The 23,050-nt window shown below is 49.4% G+C and overlaps 1 protein-coding gene across 5 annotated transcripts in view; it reads right to left on the bottom strand.

Annotated features, from left to right (window-relative positions):
• Window positions 1–9,461: 9,461 nt before the first annotated feature.
• Window positions 9,462–23,050, bottom strand: part of col12a1b (collagen, type XII, alpha 1b) — a 77,147-nt gene continuing 63,558 nt past the window's right edge. For 4 of the 5 annotated variants that reach the window (XM_086143010.1, XM_086143009.1, XM_086143012.1 and 1 more), the window contains 15 exons: window positions 22,199–22,357; window positions 21,952–22,029; window positions 20,103–20,189; window positions 19,496–19,549; window positions 18,420–18,515; window positions 17,003–17,056; window positions 15,977–16,030; window positions 15,834–15,887; window positions 14,905–14,976; window positions 14,791–14,826; window positions 14,360–14,426; window positions 14,084–14,269; window positions 13,530–13,598; window positions 12,729–12,899; window positions 10,029–10,296 (listed from right to left, as the gene is read on the bottom strand). In XM_086143010.1, coding sequence (XP_085999136.1) covers window positions 10,166–10,296; window positions 12,729–12,899; window positions 13,530–13,598; window positions 14,084–14,269; window positions 14,360–14,426; window positions 14,791–14,826; window positions 14,905–14,976; window positions 15,834–15,887; window positions 15,977–16,030; window positions 17,003–17,056; window positions 18,420–18,515; window positions 19,496–19,549; window positions 20,103–20,189; window positions 21,952–22,029; window positions 22,199–22,357 — 1,368 coding nt within the window. In that variant the 3' untranslated portion in view covers window positions 10,029–10,165. Of the gene's footprint in view, window positions 11,721–12,728; window positions 12,900–13,529; window positions 13,599–14,083; window positions 14,270–14,359; window positions 14,427–14,790; window positions 14,827–14,904; window positions 14,977–15,833; window positions 15,888–15,976; window positions 16,031–17,002; window positions 17,057–18,419; window positions 18,516–19,495; window positions 19,550–20,102; window positions 20,190–21,951; window positions 22,030–22,198; window positions 22,358–23,050 lie in introns of all 5 variants that reach the window. The other variant, XM_086143013.1, reaches the window with a different exon arrangement.

Raw genomic sequence — 23,050 nt, 5'->3', positions numbered from 1 at the left:
TCTCCGAGCCGCTCCGTCCCGCGGGGTTAATAAAGTTTGTTCCTTCGCTTTTATCTCCGGATGGCGAGCTATCGATCGTCGCCGTCGGTGATTCATCCGAACGGATCGACATCTGTCCGCACGCCCGTCCGCCGCTTCCAGAATCGTTTATGTGATCATTTCCAACATTTTCAAGCGGATACAGAAAGAACGGCGGGCGATGAACACGGGAAGTGGACCCTCCGGGAAGCGACCAATCGGACGCGAGCTCCAGGACTTAACCATCTGGGCTTCGCTGCGATTCTAAATGGCATAAAAACGGCGTTTCCGCCCCATTCGAGAAACACGTTTCTTTTGTTTTTTCATCTCGATATCCGCTCACGGCACTTTAATCAGCCGGCATGTAACCCGGGCCCAGGTGCGTCCTCGAAAAACAACGGGAACCAATCAGAATCACATAAAAAGGACGTCGGAGGATGCTTTTTTAAAAAAAAAAAAAAAAAAAAAAGGACGGAAAACAAAGAAGGAATCCAGTCGCAGGAATGCGGATAGTAAAATGTTCCTCCCAATAATTTGGGACTTTAAAAATGAGAAGTGTCTGACAGATGGGGCTCTTCAAAAGAAGGGACAGAGCGATTAAAGATTAATAGAAGGGTAAATGCGGCGAGATCTTCATCGGCAACAGCCGGGCGGCAGACGGGGGGGCGACGCCTGACGGACGAAGCCCCGATTTTGGAAAACAATCGGCGCGCGAAAAGAACACGGGGAAAATAAAGTACGTTTTCTTTACCTGGACGCCACCAGGAGGAGGAACTTTCTTTATCCAAAGCCGGGGAGTTGAAGAAGGTCGGAAAAGACCGGAAGGCCCTCCAGGAAGTGGCCGGAGCTAATCGACCAGCAGGTGAGCGAGGTCGAAGGTCGGATCGGAAACTGGAGGAACAGGAAACGGCTTTCAAAGTAAAACAGGAAGTGATGAAAACACACATTGACTGATTGTGCGCGTCTAAGAGCTTTTAACAGGTGGTTAGCACTGCAAACAAACACGCGGCTCATCGGAGACCCGGAAAAAGGCCGTTTCTCTAAATAATTGATGAACGAGTGAGTGAACGGTTGAACGTGCGCCTGTGGGCTTGTGATTGACAGGCGAGCGGTCCGGGGTGAGCCCCGCCTCTCGGCCAATCACAGCACAGATCGGCTCCTGCAGGATGTGCCGCTTAGAGAATGAATGATTCAGCATGAAATATGTTAAATTTAGGGGAGGTTTGTTTTTAATTTCCTTTTCTAATAGATGGGGTTGAATGTGTTATGTTAATGTCTCTGTTTCACACACACACACACACACACACACACACCATTTTAATTTAAGTGGGGGTTATGAATCCTCTGTTTTATTTTTGTTTTGTTTTATTGAGGAGATGAAGAGGGGAGGACGCTGACCATGCTAAGAGATGGACGGGAAAGTGTCTTATTATTTTGGCTGCGAGGTCTTGCGTCACACACACACACACACACACATGCACACACACACATGGGGGGGGGTCTGGTCACACACAGCACCTCCATGTCCTGCTCCCAATTACTTTTTTACGGGCGGGGAAGCGACGGCCGAAGGGGGAAGAAAACGAAATATCTGGCGTCACGGATTTTGACTCCAGAGCGGGAACCATGAAATCTGCAGGGCGTTTGACAAATTCAAGATCCCGGGATAACGACCAGTGTCTCACGGAGGAGATTTTTATCAATTTTCTCTCTTTCGAGCAAGTGACGTGCGAGGACAGAACCCTGAATGCGTCACCGGGGTCCAGAATGCATGGATAACCTCTGACAAATTATTCGCGTTCTCAAAGTTTACAGGTGTTTTAGTCGTTTCTTTGGCATCGGAGACGTTCGGACGGTTAAATCCGAATTCCTGCGATTCATGTTTTTTTTTTTTCCCTGCAAAGAGAAAAACAAAAATGGGAGTCACGGATCGTTTCACTCGGTCGCCGGGCGGCGTCCAAAATGAAGAACGGTAGGGTAAAGAAAGCAAAACGTCTCATTTAGCAGAGAAAGAAAAAGAAAGAGTGAGCAGACTGATCCCCCTGGTGATTCACACAAAGGTATTTCACACTCAAAACACAACTGGAAATCCTTTTGAGTGAGAAAAAGTGTGTGTGTGTGTGGGGGGGGGGGGGGGGATCAGTGGATGAGTGGAAAGAAAAAAGAGGAAGGAGCAGAACAAGAGGAAGGAGGAGGAGTGAGGGGAGAGAAAATATACAATTTTTGAAGAAAAAAAACCTCGGGGGAAATGAGACGGAGAGAGGGAGAAGAAAGGAGGGAGGGTTGGAGGGATGGAGGGAGCGGAGAGTGTGAGAAATAAACAGCGATGGTGACGTTCCAAGAAGACCAGAAAGAAAGGAGAGGAAAGCTGACGTTAAGCAAACGTGGACGCCATGAACGTCAACGTTCTTAAGACGAGAAGCGGGGAAGGAATTCAATCTGACTTGTTCCCGTCATCGAGATCATTCATTCATTCATTCATTCATTCATTCATTCATTCATTCATTCATTCGCTCGTTCGTTCACTCCTTCGTCATCTTTGCCGCTTTTTCTGCAGTCCTCATTGGCCGAGAGGCGACCAATCGCTCTCGTGCGGACATTTTACGGCAGTCCCTCGCTTGTGGCCGGGGTCGTGTTCCAGAATCAGAAGCGAAGTAGCGATCATATTTTTATTGTATCATTTATTTGTATGTTAAAGCTTTATGACTCTCCCCACATGCTTATTAATCTTTCCCATAATCTTAAACTGGTAGCGATCGCACATCCAGGCAGAGAATGATGCTACGGTCGCCTCAGCCAATCAGAGCCAAGGATGCAGAAAACCTTTATCTGATTGGTCGAAACCCGAGAAAAAGCTTATTTTATCAGAAAGGTAATTGTGATATTAAATACATGAATATACATTCATAGCACAAAAACCCGTGGTATAGGAATATAAAGCTGTATCGCAGATTTTCAGTCAATCGATCGGCAATACCATTTTCTATCATAGATTTCTCTATCAATCCATCCAAACCAACCTTCTATCTATCTATCTATCTATCTATCTATCTATCTATCTATCTATACTGTATGTATATATATGTATAAATAAAATATCTATCTATTTATCTATACTATATATATATAGGTATACAGTATCTATCTATCTATCTATCTATCTATCTATCTATCTATCTATCTATCTATCTATCTATCCATCTATCTATCTATCTATACTGTATGTATATATATGTATTAATAAAGTATCTATCTATCTATCTATCTATCTATCTATCTATCTATCTATCTATCTATCTATCTATCTATCTATCTATCTGTCTATACTGTATATATATGTATAGATAAAATATCTATCTATCTATCTATCTATCTATCTATCTATCTATACTGTATGTATATATATGTATAAATAAAATATCTATCTATTTATCTATACTATATATATATAGGTATACAGTATCTATCTATCTATCTATCTATCTATCTATCTATCTATCTATCTATCTATCTATCTATCTATCTATCCATCTATCTATCTATCTATACTGTATGTATATATATGTATTAATAAAGTATCTATCTATCTATCTATCTATCTATCTATCTATCTATCTATCTATCTATCTATCTATCTATCCATCCAACCACTCACCCATCTATCTATCAGTCTAATTGTGGTAACCGTGGTAACCGTGGTATCCATGCGTCTGTCAAAGAGTGATGGTGCTTAATAAGTTCTTCACTCGTGACCTTTGACCTTTGGTACCAAGCAATCCATGTTGTGTCATTTCTATTGGCTTCTATTGCCGGAGCGTTGTGGCTCCGCCTCCAGGCCCCCGAACGTCGCGGGAGATCACGGGCCGCCAGGCCGAGACGCCGGAGGTTCAGGGAGTTTAACCGACGTGTCGGTCGACGTCGTCTCCAAGAAGTCGGTCCAAACGTCAAGATAGGATCTGCACAGTGTGATCCACTGCTATTTCCATCCTTCGATAGTAAAACAAATATTTATCATTTCTTATGACCTCATTACAAAATAAGAGAGCGGAGGTTCGGTCGGTCGGAAAAATGTTTCGTCGAGAAGTACATGAATCAAAACCAGCTGCCGACGCTCGGCGGTCTTCTCCTCCGCCGAGCCCGAGACTGTAATTCAAATTTCCGAAGGTGACTTCATGTCAGCGGCAATAAGTCCGTCCGCCCGGTTAAAGACGTGGAAAAGAAAACATCACCGTACCATAATCGCTTCGACCGCATTTCATTATCGAACGAGGACCTGCAAACCCCCGCGTCCATTTACGGCCGCCGCGTTGCCATCCAACACGAAAAATAAATCATTAATTACAAAATGGAGGCCGTAAACTAAACGGTCGATAACAAATTACTTTTAATATCGGCTCATAACCCACCCGCCGCGTTCAGACAGACGGGGCCTCGCCGACGTCCGTTTCTGGCCAATCGGCTCCCGCGGCTTATTTCCCCACCTTGAAAATGTTTACGGCGGGCAACGAAAAAAAAAAAATGGTTTAACAGACGCTCACACTTCTTTTTGCCAATTGCATTTTTTTTTCGGTTTTACTTTCGAGGTTTCTGTTCTCACAATGCGCTTAATGACGTTTCGATCCCTTTACTGCCGCCGAGTGAAAGTAAAGCCTGATCTGGAAAAGGGCGTCAAGACGGTTATTAACGAAAACAGTGAAAACAAACAAAACGACAAACTCCACTTTTATATCGGAACATTTTCGTCAAACCCAAGTTAATATCGATTTTTATTGCCGATCCGTCCTCATGTGAATACTTTCATCGCCCCATCCGGACGATTGTCATCGGAATACAGCCTTTTTTTAAACAAAAAAAATCATTTTATTTCCGCTCGAAAGTCGATCTATGTCTCTAGTAGCACTTTTCGAGACGACCATTCGCTCTCTCATTCACACATCTGGGTAACTTAGTCCGCGATCCGTCAATGGACGCATGTTTTTGGACGGCGGGAGGGGATCGGAGATCGTGGATTTGAACCGGTGACCTTTTTCCTGCGAGGCGGAAGCGCCGATCGCTTTTTTAAATTCTCAGAAACGCGTTCAAACTTGTAATCGCCATCGCGCAATCGTCAACGCGTAACCCTGCAGGAGACGGCGTGGTACGTGTCTAATGCTAAGCTAACAATGCTCTTTTTTTTTTTAATTCATCTTATTCGCCGCTCCTCCGTTCCACCAACGTTACATCAGAGTTGAACAGTTCAGTCTCCATTAATTTTTAAACGTGGCAATAAACCGAAGACAGAAACGTAATAAAAACACTCGCGGATTATTATGTTTTAATTTTCTAGAATCCACTGAATCATCGCGATGAGGTCACCGTCTTTCCCAGCCTGAATTTAGCGCTCGAGATCGGCTCGCGATCGCGCTTTAAAATAAATCACGACTAAAGTTCCTCCGGAGACCTTTGCCTTTTTCTCCGGAGCTGCGCGTTATTGACTTCGTTAAGGGCGGCCGTCCATCAGAGCGCGACGACGCCAACAGACGTCTGCGGCGGTCGAGCCTCGGCACGTCCCGCTGATTAATGAAGGGGCTAAAAATAAGTGTGTGTGTGTGTGTGTGTGCGCGTACGTTCGTGCGCGCATGTGAGCGTGCAAATGCCGCGCGGATTTATTATCCGGGGTTGTTTGTGTGATCGGCTGCGGCGGAGACGTTGTTTCTTTTTGTCTGATTTGATTATCTTCTTTCTGCTGCTTCTAATCACCGCCGTGCCCATATTTTTTTTATTATTTGTCATCTCATAAAACAAGCTTGATCCCCTCTGATTTATTCCTGAGACGCTACAAAACAGTCTCGCTGCTTCTGGTATCGCGTCGCGGTTTTCTCGTGATCCGTCTCGGAGCGGGTGTACGAAGTTGAACGCGAACATTTTGTCCTCGGAGGCGAAGAAGCGGGAAGTGCGGCGGAGCCGTTAGAAGCCGTGCGCTTTGACAAAGTGTGACGGAAGGATGACCGAAGGTTTCGGACATTTTCGGGTCCACAGTCGCCGCCGGTTCCGGTTTCGAGGTGACACGACACAAAGTCCGACGCGGTTCGCCGGTTCGCAGCAGGGTGTCCGGGTGCTGCGCCGGACGGTTCGACGGGGAAAGGTACCGGTACTATGTCCTCCTTGGACATCTCGGGTCCTGAACACTGTCGCAGACCAAATCCGGCCCTCATGGAAATGGTTTTCCCCGATGGCGATGCTTCTATTATCCATCTATTATTGCGTTGAAGTGTCACGGGCCGAGTGCAGAAAAGATTTCTTCCAAGGACACATCTGTGTTTCTTCTCTCACCCCTGTGAGGCATACAAAGGTCCTCTATGACGGCGGGCTCAGATGGCTTTCTGGTTTTGTGCGGGGAAGACAAAAGGAGTCTAAAGTTTTAGGAATTAAAAGAGATGCGTCCACCAGGGACGTTGGAGGAGGTTGACACTTACGCGGCCAGACCAGGATCGTGTTACATCCCGCTAACGGTAACGAACGTTAGCCTTTAGCAAGCGTGAGGACACGTGAACCGTCCTGAATCGTCTTCCGCTGACGCAACGGAAGAGGACGACTTCTGACGTCTACATCTGCATCTTTGCGCGTTCGACTTGGCGCAAAAGACGCGGATGGAAAACGCCTCTGCAAAATTGAGAGCGGAACAAGACGGGAAACCGAAACCAAACGAAAAGTCCTAAAACGGCGACGGCGACAGTCCTGCTTTGCTGAATCGGCAACTACGACTGTCCGCGTCGCCTTCCTCTCTTTCCCGGCGATTTGTTTTTGAATGCGTGGACATCGCAGACGGTCGCGTCACAAGGATCCCTACCCTGGTCTCTTAATCGAAAATTAAAAACCATAGGGTTCCCCTCGAGGAGGAGGATCCTGGATCAAAATCTCAGCTGGAAAGTTCTTAGAACTGTGTCCTTGTGACCTTTTCTGTCCAAAAGCAACTATTGTTACCTGAATTTACAAACACTTTTACTGCAGGATGGAAAGAAAAATACGGTGATGGAAAGGGACATTGGCTTGCTTCAGAGAGGCGAGGGTTTGTTCAACTCTTCGAACTCTGCATGGGAGTGGCGCCGTGGAGACCGTGTACAAACACCGCGCTCGGCTTCTGTTTCAGTGTCGCCCTTGTTTGCCGAAGGGAATTTCAGCGCCGCGGTTCCAGCCACTGTTTAAAATCACAACACGGGCTAACTTAGCGGCAGCACTTGACATGTTGCATGATGTCATCGGCACTCAGGAAACCACCCACGCCGATGCTGTTTTTACCGCTGTTGACTTAACTCACTGCGATCCGCACCCCGCGCCACCCTAAATATGACCGGCATGAGAATATCCTAATAGCCGACCCCGACTTTGGGACTCGCTAAACAAAAGGCGTTAGATTAGGCGAAACTTCTAAACACACAGACTTGGATTTGGTTTTCAAGCCCCATCCAGGAACGATGACTCAGATATGCTGCGGGTCTGCGTGTCTACATCGGCACTTGCATGGACACCGTAGCTCCCACGCTAGCTCCGGATGAATGCTGAGATCATCGGTTTGTATTCAGATCAATAAATTAGCCGCAACATGAAACATTCAAAGAGAGGCGGAAAATATCGGGAATACAAGTTGAAGTAAACGGGAGCCACTTGCGTGCGCCGTCACCTAAAAACACATAACGCTGTCAGGAATTCACATTTGTGACCACCTGACCGGTTGGACAAGTCGTACTCTGAGTTGGAGCGCTCGGGGAGTGAAAGACGGAGGGGTTTCTCACGAAAACATGTTTTGCAAGAGTCTCTCCTGTCTGGTCGGCAAATGTGCGCAAAGTCCTGGTAAAATGTAAGCTCTGCAAGGGAGCAGGAATGATCAACATCCCTGGGTGGATGTTTCTTGTCATTTGCCCAGCCTATAATCCTGACCAGCTTCAAAACAACCCATTTGATTCCACCCCCCCCCGACTGAATGACAACAGATGGTCACCCTCGCGCCGATCGTACCGAGGCCGACTCGGAGGGAACTTCCAGCCGGCGCACCTGATGACCGCCCCCCTTCTTGGAGTCAGGTGATGCCATTTCTGCAACGTTGCACGTAGTCCCCCGCCGCCGCCGCCGCCGCCACCCGGAGAGCGGGACCGCAAATCAGTTCCAAACGCTGCAACCGCCTGCCGGATTTCCTCCCGGGCAGGGCAGGAAATCTGGCTTCAAAACCCAACGCTGTGAACACCGCCACCCCGCAGAGATGCATAATCAGCCCCCCCTTGCCCTTCGCCCTCCTCACACACAACCGTGCCGCCACCCGCGGGGACAACACCCTCCTCCGATCCTGTCCAACACGGTATTCGGTGATGGAGCGGTGAGCAGAGAAGAGGAAGAGCTGGGAAAGAAAGCTCACTCGACAAGCGGGAGGTGAAGAAGGAACCTCATCAGTTACCTATTATTCGACATTTTGGAACGGACAAGCTGTGAAACAGCAGGGCGCCTATGTGCAACGCAGGACAGATCAAATGGCTTTACTTCCCGTGGAAAGTGGCATTGCTATATTACACACACACACACACACACACACACACACACACACACACGAAGCTGCGTTCTGGCACTTGAACCGAGAATTTATTCCAACTTCTAACGAACTCTGGCTCGGCTCCTGGTTAAAGCATACAAGTCAGGCCAACACAGTGACTGGTCCCTCCAGAATGATCTGGCCGTCGTGTTTGCAGTTTCAAAGTATTTGTGTATTTATTTAATGGCCCAGGAGACCCTCCGGCTATTTCAACCAGCAGAGCGAGCGCCATCATGGGACGCTGATAAAGGGAAACAGGAGGTTAAACCACGTTTCCAATTTGATGAATCAGAATCGTGCCTCGGGGCTCGAGTTAGCGTTAGCCTGTCCTGGAGGGGAGGTCCCTGCTGCGATTCTGGCAGGGGGGGTCTTTCTGCGTGGGGTTTGCATGTTCTACCCGTGTCTCCGTTGGTTCCCTCCAGGCTCTCCGGTTTCCTCCCGCAGTTTAAAAACATGCAGGAGGTTCATTGGACACCCTAAATTGTCCTCGGCTTGTCTTGCGAGTGAGAGTGGATGTTCATGCCCCCGTTAGCCTGAGTGCAGGACAAACGGTACAGATAGCGAACCAATGAACCAATGAACCAATGAATGAATGAATGAATGAATGAATGAATGTGGTCTCAGAAACGGGGAAACCTCGGGGCGGCGTTTTTTTACGAGAAAAGGCGGCAAAAGTCTCACTCAACAGCTTTTCAGTTCATCCTCGCACTGCAGGTTTTATCTAATCTTATTTATTCACAAATAAATGACGGCCTCGGATGGAACAGATTTCATCCGTCTTCTGTCCCAGCAGGTCGTCTGGTGACCGATTGTTGATTTAGGCAGAGGCTTTCACACACACACACACACACACACACACACAAAAGAGCCAGCCCGATGTACATTTTCAGTAGTTTTATTGAAAAATGCCTCTTCTGTTTTCAGAAATAAATAAGAAAATAAGGCCATGGAATTCACAATCTGCATTTCAAATGCGTAGCAGCGACATCGTCAGCGACACCTGCTGCTCGCGGGGTTTTTTTTTTTTTTTTTTTTTCGACTGCCATCCCAAAAGTGGAAGAAACTGACAAGATTGACAACAACTATATTCTGGTTAAAGATCTGGAACACAAACATGTACTAAATATACACCACAGACATGCAGGCTGCTAACATGAACTGATAAATATCAAGGTAGATACAAAAAGCTGTATTACTGCTGTAATGAGACTGAAGCTCCTTTAACTTTAGAAAACCTTCTGATAACACTGAACAGATGTCTGGCGATCAAACGTACGGTTCAAAGTTCAAAGCTGGTTTAGAACAAACTAGAAGCAAATATGTTACAAGCAGAAAGGAGTGACGTGATGCCCGCGGGTTTCATGGATCCTCTTAGCGTCCTCTTCCGTGGTTTAACTCGGAGCCCCTCCCGCCCCCGAAACCCTGCGCCCTCCCCCCGACCATCCCCGCCCGCCCCCCGTCCAGCCACAAACATGAATATTCACATACATTTGGAGACATTTGAGAGGTCGCGGTGTCAAATCCCGTCTCTCTGCTCGGACAAAAACACGGGTCGGACCTCGGTCGAACCCCCGCCACCTCCCATTTTTACGACGTGAGCTTCTCGGTCGTCTTTCTTGACGGTGATCTCTTGCGGCGGCGGCGGCGGCGGCTTAGCGACGCGTCCTCCTCCTCGGTGACCGGGACGAGCCGGGTGTCGGGCTCGGACGGAAACGGGCCTGCTTGGAGATTCAACATCAGTTTGTCTCACAGCGCGTTACTTTGCGATACGAGCGCCGGCTAAAATGCTTCCGGCGAGGGGGGGGGGGGGTCGGAGCGGTTGCGTCGAAACGTGTTGAAGGAGTCGCCGGGACGGGCGCGGCTTGTCTGACGCCCAAGGAATGAAACATTTCTTCTGCCTTATAGCGAAACATCTTCCACGTCAGGTGAAACAAACTTGACTTGAATCAACCCTTTCAGCCTAGATATTTGCCTTTCTTTATGTAAAAAAGAAATAAAAATCAACAGAGGCGTTGAGCGAGCGGTTGGACAACCTGCGGTGACTCCTACCCCCCCCCCCAAAAAAATAACACCCGGAAAAACGAATAAATATTACTTTCACCTTTTAAATTAACATCGACCCTACAGAGGTGCAGCCGACACCCCTCCCGTTGTTTCAAGCTATCAGACTGACAAGTGACGTCACAAACAAGAGCGCTGCTTGTATTTTGAAGGCAGGAAGTAAAATGTGAGTTCTAGCTAAAATGGCGCGCGGCGGGTAAAGCTACGGCTAGCGTGAAAACACTCGTCGGCACGACGTAAAGTAAGACGTCAAAAAGCGAGTGGGTTTTCGTCTTCGGAAAGTTAGAGGACTCGTGTTCGGAGGATGTCGGTCGGAAGGTCGAATCGGGGTCATCGGAGGAGCGCGTTAGCATCGATTTATCAATCTGTTTGCCGACGATGATGCGATGTGAAGCCGTTACCTCGGAGCGAGCCGGAAGGGGGCCTTTCGAAACCTCGGCCCATCAAAAACAGACAAACTCAGCGGCGGTCAGACAAGCCACGCCCCCTTCCCGCCACGCGAGCCAACCGCTCTTCGATCGGGACCGGCGACGCTGTTAGTGTTCGAGACTCTTGGGCCGGAAGTAAACCTTGCAGCTGCTTCAGGCGTCGAAAGTTAAAAAAGAAAAATAAAAAAAAACAGGCCGGCGGGATGTAAACAAAGAGGTGTTGTTGTTGCTGTTGTTGTTGCTGTTGCTGTTGTTGTTGTTGTTGCATCTAGCAAGCGGCAGGTTGTTAAGGCACAAGCTGGTACGTTAAAAAATCACAGATGCTTATTTGTCATGTCACTTTGTTAAAGTTGCTGCTGCTGGTTGACTCTGGCAGTTGTTTCCTTTGTTAGTAGGGTTTGTTCGGCTGTTGTTCTTTCACACATGCTCCTCTCAAAACTGTCTCTGATACGGGGTTGCCGGCATCGCCGCCGTGCTGGTGAGTCGTGGTTAGTACTGCTTCCCGCTGCGTTCCGGTCTTTGTTTTCAGCTAAAGTATATGGCTTCCTTCGGCAGCTTGAGAGCGTGAGAGCGAGTGTTTTTGTTTTTTGTTTTTTTTTTTTGAGTTTTCAGGAGGTCAGTGAAAGCAGCACCGAAAGTTCACTATGGTGAACCTGGAACAGGCCAAAGAGGTTGGAGGGTCAGTCAGGTCAAAGGTCGACCGTCATCAACTTCACGATTAGTCAATCCGAGTCATGCAGTTAACCCCGGGGGGTAAAGAACGCCGACACTTTGGGGAACAGAAATACCTCGAAAAAAACTGTAGCCCCGAACGATTGACCTCTGGAATTTGAGACCTCCTTCGATTACCGTCTTCAGGAAATGATGAAACCCTTAACGGGCACTGGACGCAGCTAAACTTTGGTCAGTACCATGCATATGTGTATATATAAATCGCTCCTGATAATTTTTCATTATTAAAGGTATGGATCAGAAGGCCCTAAATCAGACCGAGTGGACAGAATTGAATTTTCTGAATCAAATTCTGCATTCGAACTCCTCAATGGGTCAGAAAACAATACAGTTTGGACGTAGTTTTGACCTCTGAGGTCATTCCCGGTCCAAAAATCCATATTGCGAGGACATCATTTTGACCCCATTTGGCCTTATGGGAGCAGATTTGGAGAAATGCGGAACCTCCACACCACCGTTTGAGGAAGAGTGAAATTAATTTGCTTACATTTATCTTGTTCGTATCGATAATACCGATAACTCCGCCTTCTGCTCAATCGCACAAAGGCGAACCGGGGAGGAAGCCCCCAGAGGCTCGGACGCAAACGTTTGAATACTTTCCTCAAGTTCTGCACTTCCCATTTTCTGACGGGATCCGAAGGCCACTCGGAAAACCGGCGTTTAAGAAGATCCGAGATCTTCCTCTCGCGGGCGAACCCGACAAAGACTACTTTTTTTTTGGAAAGAGCCATCGAGGCGTCATTAGTTTGGCGTTACCTTGAGGACTGCGGCAACTCATTTTCCGGGAAATTAAAAGCCAAGTGCACAGGCAAAGTGTGCAGAAGCACGTTTACACCGGACGGCCACAATTTTGCTGTTTCCCAAGATGTCAGCGTCCTCTCCTCCAGTTGTTACTCTGAATCCGGAGGGAGCGGCGTGTCCTTACATACCTACATATCCCTGGCCGTTGTAAGGAATGCCAACGCAATGAGAGGAGTCGCAGTATCCGGGCGGCCCGGGAGGCCCGCGGACGCCGGCGTTTCCGGGACGACCGGGGGGTCCGCGAGGTCCCGTGGAGCCAGATGGTCCTGTAGGTCCCGTTCTGCTTTCCCCTGCGGGGCCTGCGGGTGGGAAGAAAAGGGGGGGGTGACGGATCCCATCGGGAATGCCGATTTTTAGCGTTTGATCCGAAGGAGCGGAAACCGTCCGTCGCCTCGATATGGTTCTCCCAGAACAGTAAATGACCCCTTCTGCGCCGCTTTGAATTAGTTGTTTATACTGCGGAGGACTTTTTGTTTTGCCCTGCGCTCATTACATCTGATAAATTACATTATTATGTTAATCTGATATACACAAAGTCCAGGCCAGATCACCATTACTGAAACAGAAAAACACTGGGGAAAGTACTGGCCACATCTGGAACCTGCGCTGGATCTACACATGGAGCAGGTCACCGTCCTCTAAGATGGTGTAAGACAAAGACGGAGAGGTTTTAAATTTGAACCAGAGCGTACTTGTTTGCTTTGAGTGTTTGTTTTTGCTTAACGAGGATCATTTGAAATCTGCATTCCTGTAGCTGGAACCCCCGATCTGATGGACTAACGCTAATGCGCTAAAACGATGCCGCGGACAATCGGAAGCTGGTTTTGGTCCAATGACACTGTCCGGTAGAAATGATGAAAAATCTGAATGCCGGTTTGTCTCCCCCCCCCCCCAGAGGTGAAACGGAATTCATCGGTGGTTTGACGTACCGGTGGGCCCACGCGGTCCTTTCTGTCCGACGATCGACTGCCCTCGCTCGCCCTTCTCTCCTGCGGGACCTTGAAGAAACAGGAAGTCGTAGTTTCATTCGCGGGTCAGAGAAAAAAGGACCGCATGATTCACAGTCTGGGGCACCGGGAGAGATCTGTGATAAAACCGGTCCGGGAGTGACGAACTGAATGTCCTTCTGACGGGTCCGGCGAGAAATGCGTGACATTTGGTCTCCTTTTACGAAATCCGATCGATTTAGCACGCGATGGTCCGCCGAACGCCGCGGTTCTCACAGAAAGAAAGACCTAAAATTAAACATTCATCAACATCAAAAGGGGAAAAACCGCAAATTTATGACTCAAGCACCCGAGCGAAAGTCTCTTCGGTCAGAAAACAAATCGCAGAATGTTACGTCTGATCCTTGTCCAGAACTCCTTCGGGTACGTTAAAAGAGTCGGCCAGAAATAAAGTTACCGCTCTCATCTGTAAAAACCATGAAGTTGTGAGGGACGGGTGTTGACCGACTGCGACCCGCGGAAGGATCGGGAGGTACCTCTCTCTCCGGGTTGGCCGGGTAGGCCTGGATTTCCGGGCATGCCGTTCCTTCCGGAGGGTCCCAGCTCTCCGCGTTGCCCCTGTCTTCCGGGGGGACCGGGGGGCCCGGGGGGGCCCGGGTTGTTGCTACGGGACATGCCGTTGGGGATCTGGTTCAGCAACGTACTGACGCGACTCATTTGTGCTGCAGGGGAGCAGGAAGGGGAGGCGGGAGGTCACGATAGTCTGCCAGAGGTCGCGATACGGGACGCGGGCATCTACGGGTTGAACTCACCGCTGACCATCTGCTCGCACACCTGCCTGGCGATGGATCGCATCATGTTCTGAGGAGCGAAGTCGCCCTGGAGACAAACCGATCGGAAAACCTCGGGTTAGTCCACGTGCCGATCTACATGTTCGGGAGGACGCCGGCTTCAAGCGGAGCATCCGGCAAACTGGGGATCAGACTCATCAGAGTGGACGTAAAGTGTTCTTGTCTGACTCTGAAGCACAGGTTCCCTGAAGTGAGCTACCATGGAGCTCCTAAAAGCAAGTCTGTTCTTGGTTGGAGTGCGAGTCTCGTGGAGTGAATACATCTTTTTTGGGGAAAAAGGTACATGGAAGGACCCCTGCCACCTCAGGTCACCATCTTGTCACTCCGACACTCTCAGCAAACATTGAAGTTTGAGATGTTTCTCGTGTTTCCGTGGCGATGAAGCGACTCACCCGTTCTCCTTTGTCTCCTTTGGGGCCCACGGTTCCCTGCGAAGGCAAATAAACCCCTCAGAGTGAACACAAACTGGCCTTAAACTAGCAACCGTTCTCTTCTGCCATACTTACAGGAGGGCCGGAGTGTCCAGGGTTTCCGGGTTTCCCCGCCGTACCTGGAATTCCGGGAGATCCCGGAGGTCCCTGTGAGGAGGACGCCAGAGGTTTTAATCCGGGGTTGAGGAGTTTCATGCTCTCTCGACAACAAGCGACTTCCTTCTTTTCTCGCGAATCATGTTCCGATTTAAAACCGAAGCGGCCAAATTTCATCGCGACGTGCAGCTCGGCGACCCGAATAGACGGCCTGACTTGGACGGCCAGAAATAACGGAGATATAACCTCGTGTCAACCTCACGTTGACGCATCGTCGCAGGGTCGAGGGAGGATGTAAATCCTGCACGGTGTATTTTGTGTCGGTGGCCATCTGTTATCTGACAACCTGTTATGTGTCTCCGGCAACAGAGCGGCAAAAGAGCGTTCGGAAGCTTGTTGGGCGCTCGCGGTCATCGCTGTGGAAATCACAACCTTCCATTATCCCCCCGTTTCCTGATCATTAGTTCGGACGCTTCCTCCCGTCTATTATTTGTCGTGCGACGGTGCGCAACGTTAGCGCCCGGGTCGGGAGCGCGCTGCGAGCCGTGATTTATCGGAGGCGCTGATTCTTTTCGCAGCCCGGCAGCTGTGCTCTTGAATCATCTTCAAAAAGGTCACGTATTTCATGTCCGGAGACAGAAAAAAAACCAAGTTCCCCCTTGATTTAAACAGTTTGATAAGTGTGTTAATCATCCATACATAAATAATATGTGGCCACACAAGAGAGGACGTAGATACGAATAAATGTATCTGTGTATACGTTTCTATATCAAAAACAGGTCCCGCCATATACCAAGGGTGGTGACTTGGAAGAGCGATGAAAAAATAATTCGACATTGCTTTGAAAACGGCTAACTAAGCTAGCTAGCGCGCTATTGTTGGGAAGCGGTTCGGTGCGGAGGTCTTACCATCGGCCCCGCGGGGCCTCGGGGTCCGGTCGGCCCGTCCTTGCCCGGAGGTCCCTGCAAAAACACGAAACCGCCGCCGTAAAAAGATGGCCCGAAAATAAAATTGAAGATGGCCGCCAAGGCAAACGCGGGGCGGCGCTCACCCGGACTCCAGCTGGTCCGATGGGTCCGACGAGTCCAGGTGGCCCCCGTGACCCCTGGAACCACAGAAGAAGAAACGGCATCACCATCCCTTTCGTCCTCATCTCGGACTGAAATTTACTGGCGATGTAATTGGTCCCAGAGAAGTTTTATTGGCCATTAGAAAGCGGGACGGCGGGTCGTTAAATGCATGTTGCCGCGGCGACAATATAATCCCGCCTCAGAACCAGACTCACTGATATATTTGTTTACGATGTCAGTTATGTTTTCCCGAGAAAAAGAAAACGGGGATCAGCCTGTCAGGAGCGTCGCGTCGCGTTCTGAAGGAATCTATTGGATTTATTTATTCTTAATTCCCAAGGATGGAAAAATGTCAAACATCTGCTGCGAAAGTGACATCACGAACAAATCATTCCAACGTGAGGCCTCATTAAGTCGTCTGAAAATAGAAATACACGACAGCTATTTCATATCTGGAAAACACCACGTTGTATATCGGGAAAGTTGTTTACATCAGGGGATTCCGGCTTCGGGAAGCTTCGGGAAGATCCGGGAAGCTTCTGGAAGCTTACGAAAATATCTAATCGGCGGTGGCGTGATCTAAGAAGCTCCGCCCCCGCCAGACAATGGCATCGGTTCGAACACGACCGAGGAACGGAGCTTTATGTTTACATTCCTGGTAAGGACCTGTCTGATTTCATTTGGATCTAAAGCCGAGAATCCCGCGTGATGGATGTTTTCCCCGGAGCGATCCGTTTAAGATCTTGTTTGAAAAGGAAAGAGGAAAATGAGCAAACAGGAAGCTACCAGCCATTTGTTCTTTCATCGGGGGGGTGCATTAACTGTGACCCGATGAAATAATGTTCGAGCTGCTCACTTACTCTCCCGAAGAGACAGACGCCGTTTATCAGAGCGACAAGCTCTTGGCTCTTTTTCCTCGCACCGTTTTTTTTTTTTTTTTTTGGGGTTGTTTTTTTTTCCGTCGTCGAAACCGATGGGGCCGAGTCGGCGCTTTTAGCCGCGCTTACCTTCTGTCCCGGCAGGCCGGAGTCTCCGGGCTCCCCTTTGGGTCCAGGGCGACCCTGCAGATTAGAAAGGAGGGTAAAAATGACTCATGGAAACACCTTCCTTGTCCCGCAGGAGTCTCATGACTCCGTCGTCGGTTCTCGAAATAAATATCTGATTTTGTGAAGGGTCCTTGTACGGAGCGGCTCCTGGTGATACCCTTCAAACAAAACCTTCCTTGAGTTGAGATTTCCCCTTTAGGTTAAGATTAGATGCTGGCAAGAACAGAGCGTTGTACTTGTAGTTTGAGGACATATATAGAGACTCCAAAGAAGTTGCATAAATAGCATTTCTGCAGCAGCGGGATTCATGACAGCCGCCTCCCGATCAGTTACGGGGCACCGCAGGGATCCGACCCGGGTCCCGCGCCGTTTAATCTAACACCGTTATTCCCATACGACGGTTTAATGTGTTTTATTCGCGTGCGGCTCGGATCGTCTTCAGTCGGCTTCCTCGCGAATTTCATTGTACTTCTGAGCAATTACAATAAAGGCCTTCATTCAGTCGCTCATTATCGCTTCTCTCACAACAAATTGCCCATAAATGCTGGGAGACAAGTATGCGTTTTCTGGCCGTGCTGGTATCTGCCATTATCTTAACAGTCTTTTAAATCTTTTTAACATGTTGTTAGACAACTGGCTTCATTTTTTACAGGACGTGCGTTAAAGACTCCGGACAGAAGCTGAAAACAGAATCGGGAGACGATTCGGAGAACGTTTACCGACGATCCCGGCCCGGGTCGAGCTGATATTCCGCGTCGCGCTCACCGCCGGCTGCCCATTCACCCGCTTTGCAAAATTTTCCAGTTGTTTCTAATCATTCGGATGTTTTCGAGGGCTTGGGATTGTTTGTTCTTTAGGTCCCCCGTGTGTCTCTCGGAAGAAAAAAAAAAGGTTGATTTGAATGAAACCGTCTGAATAAATAACGAGCGGGGGGAAAAAAAATCCACGGAGTCAGCAGCGACTCGGGTCCGGCGCAACCCTTCCAGCGGAACAAACAAATGAAGCGAATGCCGCTGATATACACCGGCTATAAATCGCAGATTTTGAAGATTAACTTTTCATCCCGTTCCTTGAAGTCATCTTCAATTACCCGCAAGAAAAACAAAGTCGGTGATGAAAGCATGCAGGTATCGCACGTCTCAGGAGAATCTATCGCACTTGGCAGGGACGCCTCCTCCCGCCTGACGGACCGAAGGTAAAGCAGAGCTACGTTGGGCTCGTTTCTAGTGAGCCGTGATTTTTGTTTTTATTCGATTGTTTTCTTTGACATGCCGTTCTTACTGCCTCTGATTTGTTCCATTAGCTTGGAAATCAGAGGCAGTGCCATGTGTGTGTGTGTGTGTGTGTGTGTGTGCGAGTCTGTTGATGTTTTACTCACAGCCTCTCCTGGAACTGACAGCCCGCTAGGTCCTTGAGGTCCCGGCAGACCCATGGGTCCGGGCGGTCCGATATCCCCGCGGGGTCCAAGCGATCCCTGTTAGAAGGAGACCGAGTCAGATGTGGGCGAAGCCGCCCCTTGCGGACACATTTCGGCAATCTCGTCGGTTCGCTGCGGTCAGCGCGGATCCTGCGGTCGACATCTAGAGCCACTTTGAGACGGAGAAGTTCTAAGAACGCGGTTCTATCGGTACCTTCAAGTTTTGCATTCATAAAGGCAGCGAGGGACCACGGTCGGGACCGGTGACATGTACCCTAAGTGACATTCTTAAAAGCAAACACCGAAGAAGAGGAAGACAAGGTGGCAATGGACCATCAAATATGTTGAAGTGTTTTTATCTTCTCCCTGCACCTCAGCCAGGTGAAGATCCCCGCCGTTAGCTAACGCTGTACTTATTTTGGGCAAATATGTTCCTCTGTGAGCCCTGGAAACCCCTTTGCAGCAAGCCGGAAGAGCCTGGACCTGACCGGTGACCACAAAACTTTTTTAAAATGGCGCTTCGCAGTCGGCAAGAAGAATTTGGTGATTGGCGTGACTTATGAGTCCCGCCAATCACCAAGTACCTTCGTCCTATGAGTTCTTACGCAACCGCAAAACCCCCTGCTTCGGAGTAGGAGGGTGATTCAGTTCTGGTTCCTCTGCTGTACCCATGCACCAGGAAACGTCCAAGTTGGTGGAACGTTTCTAAGAACCAGTAAAGTTCCTACAGAACTAAACTCATGTCATCGGACTGAACGATACCACAACCTGAATTCCGGGGCGACGACAAGACATGAATCTACTCTGAGCTACGATGGAGTCCCTGCACGCTATTGTGCGAATGCTCCCCGAAGAAGTGCCTAAGTCAGAATAGCAAAGACTGTTTGCAACCAGATCCGTTTGTGTTTGCTAACATGCTGCGTTTCTATTGGCTGGTCCCATTATCCTCATCAGCATACCATCAGACAAACTCTCTTAAGTTTCATACCGGCTGCCAGTCAGACGTGTGACTAGGGTTCGAGATGAACGGGACTTACGGTAGCGCCGGCTTCGCCTCTTTCCCCACGAGGGCCTTTGGTGCCGGGGGCTCCCTGGGAGGAGACATGTTGGTCAACGATGGCAAAAAGAAAAAGGCAAGCAAGTCGAACCGCGGAGAGAAACTTGGACGCGTCCCTCTGCTTCCCGCGTCAAATTGGAAATAAGAAAATCCGACTTCTCGGCCAAACACCCGGCGGCCTTTCATCCACGCATGAAAGAACATCGCAGATGGTATTGAGCTTCAATTTCGTGATCGATTCGCTCGTTCTTTCTGTGATGGAGGGGATGACGGCAAGAGCTTCTGGAAATAAAGCTAAAAAAAAACAGCACGACGGTGGCGAAGAAGGTCCGCCTGATGCATCGGCAGCGTTTAATCCCCGTTTGGAACGAGGCGTAAAATATGAAGCTGTCAAATGGGGGTGAGGAGGGGGGGCTCATTTAAAGAAGAAGAAATAAATCAGAAAATCTCCGGTTTATCCCTTCAGGTTTTAACCTTACAAAGACGTTGATAAATGATTCCCCCGGCGGGCTCGCGGCGATCGATCACGTTTTTTCTGGCATTCAGCTCGAACAGGAGCCGAATCAAAAAGGGGAGCGGGTCCTTACCACCGGCCCCTGGGGCCCGGGGGGGCCGCCGCCCGGCGACAGGCAGGTGCAGGCGTTGGGAAGGGCGGGACATTTCAGCTCGTCTCTCTGGAAAAACACAAACACGGAGCAAAGGTCAGCGCAGACGCCACGTTTTTACATTACATTACATTACATTGCATTTGGCAGACGCTTTTATCCAAAGCGACTTACAATAGAGGACATAAGGACTGCAAATAACACTTGCAAATACACGATGCACAGGAAAAAATGTTTTCTCGTGTCTCGGGCGTTTTTGTCACTTATAGAGCGAGGGGGGGGGTTTGCCGGAGCCCGGCTGTCGTCGGGCGAGAGACCAGGTACCCGGACAACCCAGGACCACAAAAAGAGACGTTCAACCATTGGCTCGCTGAGTCACATGACATATAGGAACCCTCACTTTTCATTTTAATACAACCATTCAAACGTCAGATAAAGACCTCCAACCATTCACTCGTCATTCTTAGACCCAACTATTTATTTTAGATATTTTTTAGATATTTTTACATACCCTTAACCATATCTATTTCCTTAGATTTTATCTTATTTTTATTATTCCCTATTTTTATTCTTCAATTTTATATACAGTTCTATTTTGATTCGTCCCCAGAGGAGCTGCTTTCAGCGAAAAGCGATTTCCCCCCTGGAGGATCAATAAAGTATTCCGATTCCGATTGATTGACTCCTCGTGCACTGTTATTGTCGTACAGACGCACAACCATCCACTCGCCTTATTAGATACAACCATTCGCGCATTGAGTCACGTCATATCGTGACGCACAACAGCGTAGAAACCTACGACCATTCACTCCGTCATTTCAGATGCAAACGCTCGCTCTGTCATTCAAACGTCACATCGAGACGCACAACAGTTCAAGTGTCGCCTAGGGATCGATAACTAATCAATCCGTCAATGATGTGTCATATAAACCATTCGCTCTGTCAATCATCCGCCTCCGTCCATCCCTCTCCTCTGGATCCTCTTCTCTCAAACCTCCTCCAGACCTCCTTCCTGGCAGTTCCAACTTCAAAATCCGTTTCCCCTGCTCTTCATCACTCCTCCTTCCGTACATTTCCAAACCACCTGAGTCTGGTTTTATCTCCGGGGACGTCTGACAAGTGTAAACATGTAACGTCTCACTTTCCCGAAAAAGATCCGAGCGTGAAATATAAAGCGACGCTTGTGCGGCGTCTCTCAATCTGCGGCTTTGCACGGAACGAAACGTGGGATCGATTACTCCGCCTTTTCGTGGAAATCAGGTGTTTACGAGTCCGCGTCGAGAAGAAGAAGAAGAAGAAGAAGAAGGCGGAGGAAGACGGAGTTGTGTTTCGCATTCCCCCTCCCGCCGCGCCTGCGTCGTATCGACCCTGTTTAGTATCGAGGCTCTGACGCTAATGCGGTTCGATGCGCCGAGAGAACGAGGGCGCCGGCGGGTCAGAGCTCGACTTCCTATCGGGATCCGAGTCTGACCGGCTTCCATTTCGGGGGGGAAAAGCCAGCTGCTGCTCCTCGGCGAAGACGGTCAGACATCAATGCGCCGCAGATGGAAAAAAAAACAAACACACAAACAGGAAAATATGCGGCGGGGCTCGCCACCAGATGTTTGAGACATCTGGAGGGCGAAAGTTTTTTTTTTTTTTTTTTTTTTATTTGTTCATCACTGGATGATATAAACCTGCCGCTCGTGTCGAGGCCGCCGAGGTATTTTCTTTCGGGTCGAAACACGAAGCGAAAATTCGTGTTTTTTTTTTTTCACGGGGGAGGGGGGGGGGTCGGGAGGGGAGACGCGACCCGGCGAAAAAGGTCGCGGCGAGACTCGGCTCGGCTTACCATGGACGGGAGGTCGCAGCATCGGTCCCTGCTGGTCCAGGCCAGGCTGCAGACAATATCGAACATCTGGAGCTGGAACTGCGGGGAGGAAGATAGATGGGATGCCGTTTGACTCGTTCCTTCGGCAGACGGCGAAGAGACTCTGAACGCTTCTTTCCGGCTGTGTTATCTCTTGACGGATAAACGTAAAACGCCCGTCGACAGTCACGACGGTCCTGACCGACGCCCCGCGGTGCGTTTCACTCACGGTCGCGGATTCCCCCCTGGCTCCGATGGCCTTGGACATCTTCCCCAGGACCTGGTAGCCGTCCCTCGACGTGTTCCCAGCCGGTTTGATCGCCTTCTCGGCCACCGGCTGGCAGTCCACGTTGAGTCTGACGCCGCTGGACGAAACCAGGATGTGGAGCTTGAGGAGAGGAAGGGGGAAAAGAGAAGCGGAGGCGTGACGTTAAAAAAATCTAGACTCCGACTCGCGTCGTTCGGCAATTTTGGTCGAAGCGTCGCTAATCAATTCATTCGTGTTGTGTCGCTCTTCCGTCAGCTATTTGTGCTTTCTATCCATTGGTTCATTCTTCCTGAGGAAGTGTTTTCTGTGCTCCTGCATGATTCTGCGATAAATGGCAGGAAAAGGTGGAAATTCGCCCCGTTTTTTATTTTTTTTATGACTTCCTAGATGGAGGTCTTCCGAATCTGGGTCAGCCGGTTAAATCGGTCCCTTCCCAGACGCAGCGGTCGCTTGTAAAAAAATCGTATTTATCGCCGTTCGTCGCGGTAGCTGGTCTCGCCGGCGACATCCGATGACGTCAGGTCGAACAGCTGCGAGGGGGAAGAAGCGGAGGCGGAGGGGGAGGAAGAGGAGGAGGAGGAGGAGGAGGAGGAGGAGGTCGCCTCGGGACCCTCCAGTCATCGGCTCGGATCTCAAGAGCCCGTCGGAGGCCCGTTGAAGTGAGTCAGCGGGAATTCGGCGAACCCGACAGGAAGTCGAAAGCGCGGACGTGCGCCGCGGGTTCCTTGTTTATCTTTTACAACGGGGCGTCATGGGGGCAAGTGGTACTGGAGACAGGTTTTCGGCAGAATGTGACCTCTGACCTCCCCGGGG

The sequence above is a fragment of the Fistularia commersonii genome, chromosome 36, assembly GCF_037954325.1.
Source record: "Fistularia commersonii isolate RoL2024-O1a breed Wild chromosome 36, RoL_Fcom_v1.0, whole genome shotgun sequence".
In the NCBI taxonomy this organism is placed as follows: Eukaryota; Metazoa; Chordata; class Actinopteri; order Syngnathiformes; family Fistulariidae; genus Fistularia; species Fistularia commersonii.
The sequence above is the reverse complement of the archived record's forward strand: the minus strand, read 5'-3'. Positions and strand labels throughout refer to the sequence as shown.